General features: G+C 39.6%; 2 protein-coding genes across 4 annotated transcripts in view; one reads left to right on the top strand and one right to left on the bottom strand.

Moving 5' to 3' along the window:
- The window catches only part of Ganc (glucosidase alpha, neutral C), a 55,382-nt gene extending 51,387 nt beyond the window's left edge, over positions 1-3,995 (bottom strand). The window contains exons 1-2 of one of the 2 annotated variants that reach the window (XM_036183014.1): positions 2,839-3,995; positions 1,530-1,592 (exon numbers count right to left, since the gene is read on the bottom strand). In XM_036183014.1, coding sequence (XP_036038907.1) covers positions 1,530-1,592; positions 2,839-2,867 — 92 coding nt within the window. In that variant the 5' untranslated portion in view covers positions 2,868-3,995. The remainder of the gene's footprint in view (positions 1-1,529; positions 1,593-2,838) is intronic. The other variant, XM_036183011.1, reaches the window with a different exon arrangement.
- The window catches only part of Tmem87a (transmembrane protein 87A), a 53,843-nt gene continuing 44,216 nt past the window's right edge, over positions 3,230-12,856 (top strand). The window contains exons 1-3 of one of the 2 annotated variants that reach the window (XM_036183015.1): positions 3,230-4,031; positions 5,207-5,267; positions 10,586-10,671. In XM_036183015.1, coding sequence (XP_036038908.1) covers positions 3,888-4,031; positions 5,207-5,267; positions 10,586-10,671 — 291 coding nt within the window. In that variant the 5' untranslated portion in view covers positions 3,230-3,887. The remainder of the gene's footprint in view (positions 4,032-5,206; positions 5,268-10,585; positions 10,672-12,856) is intronic. The other variant, XM_036183016.1, reaches the window with a different exon arrangement.

Below are 12,856 nucleotides of genomic sequence, written 5' to 3'. Positions count from 1 at the left end.
TTTCTTCTAGAATAGAGAATGGCTGAAATAGAAACTTAAAAATATATGAAACTGTTTTTTTTCTGGGCATGGTGGCATAGCACCGTATTTAATCCCAGCACTCAGAAGGCAGAGGCAGGCAGGCCATTGTTAGTCCAATGTCAGTTAGATCTACATAGTGAAATGATGTCTCAAATAATAAACAAACAAACAAACAAAACACAAATTAATCAAAAAACCAAATAATTAATTTTGATGATTTTTTTGATGATTTCGGTTACAGAATCGCATAAAAGTAGATATAAGTCAGGCTCTTGAACCAACTAAGCCATGAATCCCACTAAAGTAGACATTTTAAAAAACGATTTTAGGCAGGGCGGTGGTAGCCCACGCCTTTAATCCCAGCACTCAGGGAGGCAGAGGCAGGTGGATCTCTGTGAGTTCGAGGCCAGCCTGGGCTACAGAGTGAGTTCCAGGAAAGGCGCAAAGCTACACAGAGAAACCCTGTCTCAGAAGAAAAAAAAAAAGATTTTAAAGATACTTTTTTTCTAGGCTAATAACCTCATAGAATATTAAAGTAAGTATAAAAGATCCCCAGAGAGGGAACTCTATCAATAGTTAACACATTTCAAGAATATTTACTCTTCGCTCCAGTTACCACGTTCTAGAAATCCTAGTTTTTATTGTTTGTCTTTGCTGTTTTGTTTTCATTAGTGCTAAGGATCAGGCCCAGAGCCTTGCACAAGATAAGGAAGTCCTCTATTGCTGAGCCACATCTCCAGCTCCACACCTAAAAATCTGTCTTCCAAATGACTTGCAGTATAGGACATGGTGGCGCTCTCATAGCAAAAGATAAAAAAGAAACAACAACCTGAGGCTCGAGCGAGCGGATCTAGAACAAAATAAATTACGTTGTATCGACCCAGTGGAATATCATGAGCACAAAAATAGAGGGGCCTCCATGTTCTCAAGTGGAAGTTCTCCAGACTAAAACATAGAGCAGGGGGAAGGAGACACAGAACACTGCGTACAGAAACCTATTTGCAGGTGTAAGGAAAGAGGTGATAGAAAAACATATGTATTTACAAAAAATACTGGGGCAATATATAAGAAATTAATAAATATGCGTACTTGAAGGGACAAGATGATAGAAAAGCAGAGGTAGGAGTAATACTTTCAATATGTATCATTTTATATGATATTCAAACCAGGTAAGTATATTATCTTTGAAAGGACACACATTTTAAAAATGTTTTAGATTTTAAAATAAATTACAGGCTGGGTGGTAATAGTGCACACCTTTAATCCTAGCACTTGGGAGGCCAGCCTGGTCTACAGAGCAAGTTCCAGGATAGCAAGAGCTACACAGAGAAACCCTGTCTCGAAAAACCAAGACAAAAAAAAAATACAAGTTAAATTATTTAATAGTTGTATATAAGACGATTCATTAGATTTCCTAAAGACCATCTTCTTAGCCCCTCAGTTCTCAAAAGCACAGTGGAATTAACCTGGAAACACTGTCAGGAACATTCTTTGGGTGATTTACTTACCTATAGAAAGCAATCTTGCTACAGTCTCTGAAAATAGTTTTATCCACAGCTTCATCTTCAACGCTAAATAAGATATTTTAAGAAATATATTTTACATAAGATCTGTGAGTTCAATTTTTGTACCTTCCCTAATTATATTATAAATGTGCAAAATAAACTTTTGGAATTTATTCTCCATCGCAAAACTCTGTCACTGCTGTCATATAAAACTTCATGGGGCAACCATATGTATGCTGTAGAACAATAACCTTTTGTAGAACTACCAAATTGAACAACAAAATATCTTCATGGGCTTGGTTTGAAAGGCCATGGAAAAAGGGCACTGCCAATTATGAGGCAGAGAGCTTTTAAAATATCAGCCACAACACTAAAATCTAAAATCTAAATCCAAACCAAACAACCAACCTACTCACCTATTTAAAGAGCAAAGTATTTTCAGAACATAAACTTCCTGAGAGTTTAGACCTGAAGAAGACATAGAGTGCCTAAATGTTCTGTTAAAGTCTAACAGGTAACCACAAGAGAAAGCTCGAAATCATCTAAGGAAGGTATGTACCAGGTGCTTGAGGCAGAGTAGGAACAAACATAGAAGAAGAAAAAACTTCCTGGAGGATTCCAACAATCTAGAGATTAATATTCTTTAAAACCAGGTTTCCAGAAGAATTGCATCTGGAATAAAATGTAAAAAGATGTACATTCCCACTTGAATATATATGTATTTCAGCTAGGCTTCCTCTAGCTAAAACAGCTATAAGCTAACAGGGGTGGGGAGGACCGGCTTTGGTAAAGAGGTGTGGCTTCCTGCACCTGCAGTTCCCATGCCCATGATTTTGATGGAAGCTAAACTATGAAAACAGGCCTGGACAGTGAGAAACACTTTGCCATGTCAAGAAATTGTTTCATCATGGGGAAAAAAAAAAAAAAGGAAACCCTTCATTAAACTCGGCTTTTTGGCATTGCTTATTTTAACCAAACATTAGGAGACCTTGCAGTCTTCTGTTTCCAGTTTTGAACAGTGAGCTGTAGAATGGTACAGGAAGAGATGGAACCACCTAAATGTGGGATGCAGCACGCTTAAAATCCGTGTCTTAGAGTTTGGAAGGCAGTCTTCCCACTGCTAAAGTTGTTTCCCTCCTGGAAATACTTTGAGAGGTTAGCTATTAACAATACCCAACTCCCTGCAGAAGCAAGAAAGAACGATGAAGCAAATACCAAGCATTCAAGGAAGTGCAATTAAAACATTAAGTGAAGCCATCAAACCAAAAGGTTGTTGTAGGAGTCAGTTCCTGAGGGAGCAATTGGCCTTTACCTGATTTCCTCTTTCTCAGCTGCTTCCATGGCTTCGCTGTTAACTCTGCCTAGCTCCTAACTCTCAGGCCACAGCCTCCGGATGTCTTTTTTTTTTTTTTTTTTTAAGGTAACAAGCAGACTTGCTAAATTATGACCCGTACTTCATCACAGTCAGATTTATAGAAAATAAGAGTCCCCTCCAGATGTTTAAGGGGCGGGGGACAAATCCTGACCTTTTCTTCTGGGATTTTCTCAGGCGCAAACCAGCGCGTCTACAGGGATATACTTAATAAATATTTCTTGGTTAAGAGTGACCCATGAACCTTGCTTTCATTGGCGGAGGAGGCGTGCACGCAAAGAGCCCTAGAGGTTAAAATCTAGAGCGTGAGAAACAGGAAGCACCAAGACAGTCTTAGGGTCTGTCTCAGTGGCTGTCACTCTATAATACCGAAAGCTGACCCGATCTCTCCCCACTTTTAGTTTTGAGTAGGGAGTGCCGTCTGGATCATTGCTGGACGCTGATGCCGCTGGTCAACCTGCTGCCGCGGACAGTCTTTCGGAGTTAAAGGGGACTTTGAAGCTCTTGAATCGCTTCTAATCCAACCCTGCCAAATTCCAGGCTCTGCCTCCTCCGCTCCACAGGCGGAGAACTCACTACTGGATGTCAATCATGCATCCAGTGTGCGCGCTTCTACTGACTTCTGACCGGCGCCTGACCTTGACTTGGAAAGGATGAGGAGCGGGAAGAAGCGGGAGGAGCAGAGACTTGACGGATGCACTGAGTTCCTTTAATGGCAGGAAGGACAGAGGGAAGTAGCGGACCTCAAAAGGTTTTGCTAGTTCACCCCCAGGCGACACTTTGAGTGAGACAGGAAGACGCCTGCGCAGTAGGCACAAAGTTTTTTTGGCGTACTCGGATGGTCGGAGAGAAGAGTCGCAGTTTCAAGGACCCGGATAATCCCGCCCACAGAGCAGAGCCGGAAGAGGGTGGGACAAGCCGGAAGAAGGCGGGACTAGCCAGCCGGAAGCAGGCTCAATGCTCTGGGTAGTCGCTTCAAGGCTGTGAAGATGGCGGTAGCTGCGTGGCTTCAGGTGTCTCCTGTCATTTTTCTTCTTTTGGGGGCGCAGCCGTTCCCATTGTCGTTTTTTGGTGCAGGACCAGCACCCGTGTTTGCTGCAGATAGATCAAAGTGGCACATTCCGATGCCGTCGGTGAGTGTTGGAGTCCCTACTGAGCCAAGAGGGCATGAGAGGTGGGGCTACGGTGGCCCAAGGGGTCCAGGATGGTTTCAGGAACGTAGGTTTCCAGAGGGGGTGGGATACCCAGAGTGTGCAGACGGGGTCTCACCTGCCCGGAGCTGAGAGCTGCGCTGTTTGCTGTAGCTAGGAGGAGTGTGAGAACCAAGTGGGTTCTCACCGGGAAAGTACAGAACTTTCAGCGCCAAACTTGAGCGAAACTTGATGCACAGGTACATAGTAGTTTCTCTTTCAGCTAGAATGTCACAAAATCCAGTAACCTAGGCTTGCATGAAAGGGATATGTAAATAGGAGTCCTTGTTTTTAACTGTAGTGGTTTTATTTTTATTTTTTGTAAAAATATTTCTACGGATGAGATGGCTTGATCTGGTTTAAACTTCGAAATGTTTTTGTGATTAGGGGACATAGGGATTTTTTTGTTTTTTAGATGCGTTTTAACATGGGAATGGCCAAAACAGAACAGTTCTAAAATGTAATGTGGTAAGGATAGTCTTTCGTTTGGATAGTTAACTGATAGATTGACCTATTCCCCTCTCAGTTTTAAGACCTCGTTTGAGTAAGAGTAGTACTTTGAACCACAAAAAAAACCAAATTTTGGCAAGAACTGCTTTAAAAACCATTAGCTGTTTTGTTGACTTGCTTTTGTCCTGTTCACTATACATTTATGTGGCAAATTTTGCAGCTTTTATTCATTTTAGCAAAGGTTTCTGGGTTTTGAATTATAGTTGTCTATTTGTTACTGACATGATTAATAGTTCTTTTAAATTTAAAAGTAAAAACTGCTCAGAGGTTATTTGAAAGCCATGATTGGTTGTTCTGAGGAATGGTTAGTGAATAAAGAAAAGGAACTGCACATCTCCAGATTGTAAGCATTGGAGCTGGTGCCCTTTTTAACCCGACAGTGATGCTTTTAGGTTGAGTTGAAATTGGAGGTAGCCTCCTTGCACTTACAGTCCCAGCTTTATGCCTCTGGGGAGGAATTCATGATAGCGCCGAGGGGCACTCAAAGAAATGATGTTGTCCTTTTGATTAGGAAAATTAATTGGAATATTTTATAAATTTAGGTATTCATATTCTGTCTTGAAAATCAAAATGCCCTGATGCTAATGACCTTTCCTTTATCTTTGCAGGGGAAAGATTATTTTAGTTTTGGAAAGATTCTTTTCAGAAATACCACTATCTTACTGAAGTGTGAGTTTTTAAATTTCATTGTTATTTGATTTTCTTAAATTTAGAAGCTTATTTTCTACCTTACTCTGCTTGTGTGTGTGCGCACGCGCACACATGTGTGTGTGTGTGTGTGTGTGTGTGTGTGTATGTATAAATACGTGTGTATATGCATATAAAGCCCAGAGGTCCATTACTTGTATCTTCCTCAGTTCCTGTCCACCCTATTGTTTTGAGACAAGGTCTCTCCCTTAACTTGTAGCTTGCTGGTTAGCTAGATTGGCTGGCCAGCAAGCATCAGGGATTTTCTGTCTCTTTCTCCCCAGCACTGGGATTACAGGTGTGGATGAATTTTTTGTTTGTTTGTTTGTTTTGTTTTGTTTTTCTGAGACAGGGTTTCTCTGTAGCTTTGGAGCCTGTCCTGAAACTTGCTTTGTAGACCAGGCTGTCCTCGAACTCACAAAGATCTGCTTGCCTCTGCCTCCTGAGTGCTGGGATTAAAGGCATGTGCCACCACTGCCCGGCCATGGATCAAATTTTAATGTGAGTGGTGGGGATCTAAACTCAGATTTTGATGCTTGTGTGGGAAGCAAAGATTTTTACCAACAAAGTCATCTCCCTAGCCCCTTAATACATTTTATGTCCTGAAATTTAATAGGTTGGCACTGTTTAGATACAAACATTTAGTATAACTAAATTTCTATCATTGAATAATATTCAGAATACTTGTATACATTTTTATTGTCTTAGTCTCTTGTTTTTCAGTTTATTATGTTACATATAGATACACTATTATATGTAGCTTATATTACATATTTGTATTATATATTACATACTCAGTGTATACTCTATTGAATTCATATGTTGACTGTAATGCCACAGAGTGTATATATATATATATATATATATATATATATATATATATATATGTTTATGTATGAAAATTATGTCTAAATTTAATTTCATTTTAGTTGTATTTAATTTTGTTGGTTGACTGCTTGCATCATTTTTAAATCTGTTCTGAGTCAGAAGTATCACTGATTTTACTCCTGTGCACTTGTTAGCTGTTTACTGGAAACATGGCCTAGGCTTGTCAGACATTGGCTCAGATATTCAGTAGATTCTTTGTTTACCAAGGGAGTGTTTAATGCCTTAAGGAACAGCGAGTTCAGGAATATTACCAGGAAATAGGGATAATGTAGAAGAAACCAGTTTGTCTAGTGAGATAACCACAGGATCTGGAGCTAAACTGTCCTGTGTGTACTAAAACCCCTTTTAATTTTGAGACTTTTTTATTTTTGGAAGCAGATGATCATGGGTTGCTCTATTTTGGAGATGGGATAGTAGTTTAGATCATCATTTTAGTGTGATCTTTTTTGTTTGTTTGTTGAAACAGGGTCTCACTAGGTCACTCAAGGCCAGTCTTAGGCTCAGTTTCTTAAGTGCTAAGATTATACGCATAGGCTACCATGCTTTGTTTCATGTCTGTTTTGAACATACCTTTCTCCCTGAAAATACAGTAAAGTCATAGTTGATTTATTTTATTCTTTTGTTTAATAAGTGGTTATAAAATAACTACTGTGTGCTGAGTACTCTTAAATACTAGAAAAGTGGTAGAAAAATTCTCATTGAGCTTACACTGTAGCGGGAGTGAAAGGAGCAGGTCAGATTTCTGTGACAAATACACTCGTGATGGTTAGTTTTAATTGTCAACTTAGCACAACTCAAATTACTTGGGAAAAGAATCTCAATGAGGGCTTGTCTAGATCAGGTCGGTCAGTGGCCATGTCTGTGGGGGATTGTCTAATTGTGTTAATTGATATGGGGCATTCCAGCATAAATGTCGGCAGGCCCATTCCCTAGGTTTGGGTGCTGAACTGTGTAGTGTGTAGGAATAGAGGAATCTGAGCCGAACAGCATGAATGCATGCATTGATTGCTGCTTGCCTTTGATGTGGATGTTCTGTGAATAACTAGCTGCCTCAAGTCCCCGACACCTAGACTTCACTCCAGTGATGGGCCATAACCTGGGATTTTGTACTTACTTGTACTAGGTTGGTTTTTGTCACAGTGTTTTATCCAGCCAAAGAAACAAAGCTAGGACAATACTACATCCATGAAAATATCTCCTAGTGACTTAAATTTGATTTGAACCAATTTGCCCTCTTGTTTTGTGAGGTTGTTTACTGGCTGTTTACTCAGAGCTGTGAGGAGTGGAAGGATCTAGTTGCTTAGCATGGCTGTGCTCCTGTTGTGTACAGTCTTCTAGTCTGTTTTTGACCTGATGGTATTTTACCAAGTTTAACAACCTCCACATTAAAAATGTCTACATTGTGTTGTTTTGTGGAAGATCTTAGGTTCTTTAAAATTTGTACTTATTTTTTGTTATTCCTATAGTTTCTCATATTTACTGTCTTTGATTTATGGTGTATGACTTCCATAGCACAGGTGGGACCATATTCTTTGTCTCAGGGCTTGTCATTTAGAGTTCTAAACATTGTCTTACCTTTCCTATAACACTTAACTTACTTTTATGTTTGCAACAAAATTCCCAGCAATTTTTTTTTTTTTTTTTTTTGTGGAGCGGAGGATCGAACCTAGGGCCTTGCGCTTGCTAGGCAAGCACTCTACCACTGAGCTAAATCCCCAACCGCAAATCTTTTCTTTACGACTTAAAATTTACATTTATTTATTCACTTCCTTTCTGTATGTGAATGCAGACATTCCATGGTGTGTGTGTGTAGACTAGAGTCAGTTGTCTCCTTCCACCATGTAGGTCCTGGGGATAGAAGTCAGCTCTTTAGACATACTCCCTAACCCATCTTGTGAACCCTGTTTTCTGACTTTAAGATAATATACCCTATCTATTTGTGTTCTCCTGTTAGTAGTCAGCTGTTCATCTTTCTGTCTTTCCTGTAAATTCTCAGCTGATCAGACTCTTGCATATCCTAATAGAGCTCCGCAGAAACATGGTAGTCATTTAAAAGTTACTTTAGGGCTGGAGAGATGGCACTGACTGCTCGTCCTTCCAGAGGACCCTGGTTTGGTTCCAATACTCACAAGTCTGTCTGTTCAGTCATGTGTACCTCCAGTTCCAGGGATCTGATGCCCTCTTCTGGCCTTCCTGGGCATCAGAGTCATAGTGGTACACAGACAAAACAGGCAAAACAAACATACACATAAAATTAAAAAAAATTCTTTTTAAAGGTTGGTTAAGAAAACAGTTTAAAACAAAGCTAGGAATGTTTTAATTCTGTTGCTTATTACTTTTATTATCTTAAAAGTTTAATTAATTAATTAACGTTTGCTTTTTGAGACAGGGTCTCTATATGTAGCCTTGGCTGGCCTGGAGCTCACCATGTAGACCAGGCTGGCCTAGAACTCATAGAGAGATCTGCTTGCCTCTGCCTCCTCCTAAGTGTTAGTATTCAAGGTATAGGTTATAACCTCCTGATTGCATCTTTTGTTATGAATTAAAGTAGATTCCTGGGGCTGGAGAGATGGGTCAGTGGTTAAGAGTACTTGTTCTTGCAGAAGACCCAGGTTCAATTCCCAGTGCCCCACATGGTGGTTTGCAACTGTTCATAATTCTAGTTCCAGGATGCAAATGACACAGACGTACATGTGAGTAAAACATGCACATAAAATGAATAAATGTAAGAAAAAGAGTAGATTTCTTTCTTTCTTTTTTTTTTGCTGGCAATTGAACTCAGAACCTCTGGAATAGCAGCCAGATCCTCTTAACCACTGAGCCATCTCTCCAGCCCCTAAGGGTAGATTTCTAAATGTAGTTATTCTTATTATTCTTATTTTTGCAAAACGTAAGGCAGTATTTTTTTCTTCCACAGCTGGAATCAAAGAGGAAGTTTTAATTAGATGTTTCTTTTGTTGTGAACCAAAATAAATTCTTAAATGCAATCATACTTGTTTTTTTATTTTATAGGTTTATTTGTCTTTTTTTTTTCTTTTGAGACAATATCATGTAGCTGAAGTTGGCCCTGAATTCCTGATCCTCCTGCTCCCACCTGCCAAGTGCTAGAATTACAGGCAAGCAAGCTGCCCCCACTGCCATCATGTTTGTCTTGGGCATGTTTGCACAGAGGAGTCTTTAGTATCTTGTCCCAACTCCCAGGACAGTTGGATTTACCTTCTTAAATCTTCAGACTGATGTGTTGGTTCTTAGAACACTGTGTTCCAAACTATGTGGGGTTTTGTCATGTGTGTATGTAACATTGTGTATAGATGTTCAGGTATTTGCATAGGTTTTGTCATGTGTGTATGTAATATGGTGTATAGATGTTCAGTATTTGCATAGGTTTTGTCATGTGTGTATGTAATATGGTGTATAGATGTTCAGGTATTTGCATAGGTTGAGCCTGCACATTTCAGAGGATACTGAGTGTCATCCTGTGTCAGTCTCCACTTCATCTCTCTGAGATAGGGTCTCCCTGAACCTGGAACGAGGCTGGTGGCATCAGGTTTAGACAGGGCATCAGATCAGATCCTTGGGAACTGGAGTGACAGATGGCCATGTGCTTCCTGCCATGAAAGTGAACCTCAGTCCTCTGGAAGAACAGCCAGTCCTCTTAACTGTTGAGCCATCTCTCCAGCCCCTTCATGCATTCTTGCTGACTTTCAAAGTCCAAGCCATGAATAGCTCTCAGATCAGTGGATCTGTTGAAAACACCATTTAACAATCGTGAATATTCTGCTATCCCTGATACCGTTATTCTGTATTTCTCCAGTAAGATTGTGGCCTTTTAAAAGATCTTTGACCATTTGTTTTTCCACATTTCCCTCTTAATCTAACACTCTACTATTAAACCTTTGTATATATGTGTTCTGCTTGGTAAATACTTGAATAATAGAAGTCTAGTTTTAGGTTAGGATTGCCTTATCATGCCCAAGTTTTTCTCAATATAGATCTAGTGGTTTGGGACACAGAAATAGACCTACATTTCCAAAAGGGTTAAAGAAAGAAAACCTGCATGGCTACAGTACCACTTCTGAAAGAGCAGTGATATTATCTAAAGGCTACCCGGGAGTTTGGGCATGCTAGCTCACTCACCCCTTTAATCTCAACACTTGGGAGCCTGAGATGGAGAGATAGCAGTGAATTTGAGGCCAATTTGGGCTGCACAATGAGATCCTGCTTCAGAATAAACACCAAGAAAGAAAGAACAGTTATTTTTGCTTGTATGACTTGATTTCCTATGTTTAAAGAAGGAATATTGAGTATCTCAGTTTAGGGTGGAAAATAAATAGGCTATTAGTGGAAAATGCTGGAAGAATGCTTCATTTGGAATGCTCTCATGTTTACAAGTATTTCTTCTTCTGCCGTAGTTGATGGAGAGCCTTGTGATCTGTCTTTGAATATAACCTGGTTTCTGAAAAGTGCTGATTGCTACAATGAAATCTACAACTTCAAGGTAAAGAATATGAAAGTACATACTTTTCTTGGGACTTAATGGTCATCTGGCCCCAACCTCTTAACTTTACAGAAAAAAGAGTAGCGTGTAGTTATGGAGCAGCAGAGCTGAAACTATAGCCCATTCGGCCCAGTATGCAGACCTGTGTCAGCAGTTCTCGGGCTTCTTGTCTCAATTCATATCCTTGAAAAACTGTAGCCAGATGTGGTGATGGTGGTACACGCCTTTAATCCTAGCACTTTGGAGGCAGAGGCAGGCAGATATCCGGGTTTACGGCCAGCCTGGTCTACACAGTGAGTTCCAGGACAACCAGGGCTACACAGAGAAACCCTGTCTTGAAAAACAAAAACAAAAAATTATGGACTCAAAAAGCCTTTGTTTGAAAATTTTTAAACATTTATGTTCATTGAGGTATATTTACACACATAAGCCATTGCATGAGTGTAAATGTCAGAAAACAACTTGAGGGAGTCAGTGTTTCCTTCCACTGTGGGTTCTAGGGATTGAACACAGTCACCAAGCTTGGCAGCAGATTCCTTTATTTGCTGAACAAATTTTCAGGTCCTCTTCAAGGCTTTTGTCTGTGGTTTCCTCTTTTGAAAATTAAAACAAGGGAGATGGCTCAGTGATTAAGAGCACTAGCTGCTCCTCTAGAGGACCTGAGTTCAATTCCCAGTACCCACATGCCAGCTCACAACTTCCCATAACTTCAGTTCCAGGGGATCTGAGTCCCTCTCCTGGTCTCCACAGGCATACACTTGGTGCACAGACATACATGCAGCAAAAACACCCATACACATAAATAATAAAATAACTTTTAAAAAGGTAAAACAAAATATTGCGATATTTATTTATTTTTTTAATTTTTATTTATTTATTTTTTTGGTTTTTCGAGACAGGGTTTCTCTGTGTAGCTTTGCGCCTTTCCTGGAACTCACTTGGTAGCCCAGGCTGGCCTCGAACTCACAGAGATCCTCCTGGCTCTGCCTCCCAGTGCTGGGATTAAAGGCATGCGCCACCACTGCCCTGCTGATATTTATTATTTTAAAGTAGCTATAATAAACTCATAAGATCTTGTCTCAAAGAAAAAAAAATCACAAAAGAGCAGCATTGTTTTGTGGTCTTGTTAGATGTCTTTAATTAAAAGCTGGCATGACAGAAGACAGATAGGTTTTTGTGCTTTGTTTTTTACTTAGTCCTGTGATAAATTGCTTAAAACATATGTTCAGAAAAATCTGATTTCATAAAGATATATGGTTAGAAAAGTGAATGGTATTTTAATAACCTTTTCATGTAATCAGGATGTCCTTTGTTTTTATACCACAACTTTTTTTGTTTTGTTTTGTTTTGTTTTGTTTTGTTTTGTTTTGTTTTGTTTTGTTTTTTTGAGACAGGGTTTCTCTGTAGCTTTGGAGCCTGTCCTGGACTGGCTATGTAGACATATAGATATATACATATAGATATGTAGATATGTAGATATATACAGGCAATAAATATATTAACAATGTCTAGTCCATAAACATTTGACAAATTCAGAGAAAATATTCCTTTATCCTACTTTGGTGAATCCAAAAGATTGTACCTAATTCACTTTATGTATTTATTTTTTTATTTTTTATTTTTTTTAATTTTCTGGAGCTGAGGACCGAACCCAGGGCCTTGTGCTTGCTAGGCAAGCGCTCTACCACTGAGCTAAATCCCCAACCTCCTAATTCACTTTCTATTCTAACTTGCATTTTATGTCTCTCAGCCTTATACACTTTACATTTCTTTAGTGAATTTCTTTTCTGAATCTGGTAACAAGGAAAACTATAACTTTAATTATAAAGTCTTCAACTCTATCAGAGACTCGAGCAGGAAATTGTGGGGACCCGCAGAGGCTTCCTAAAGAGAACTTGCTCAGGATCAGAGAATCTGGGCTTGCTTTACCCAGCAGGGCTGCATAATGGATGATTTGACTACGGGTGTGGTTACCACGTGTTTGAAGGGTCTACACTTGGCTGTACAGTGTGCTTTGATCTTGCAAGGGAGAGGTCTTTTGCCCTGCCCCTTGGCATTGTTATAAAAAGCCCTTTTGAATAATTGAAGTGGTTGTTGGATATTGACTCCGGCCCTCCCGAAGCTATCCTGTGTTTCTGTCTGTCTTCTCTTTGTCTAGGTTTCTCTATGTGATAGTTTCTCACTG

The sequence above is a fragment of the Onychomys torridus genome, chromosome 4 (genome assembly GCF_903995425.1).
Source record: "Onychomys torridus chromosome 4, mOncTor1.1, whole genome shotgun sequence".
NCBI classification, from domain to species: Eukaryota; Metazoa; Chordata; class Mammalia; order Rodentia; family Cricetidae; genus Onychomys; species Onychomys torridus.
The sequence above is the reverse complement of the archived record's forward strand: the minus strand, read 5'-3'. Positions and strand labels throughout refer to the sequence as shown.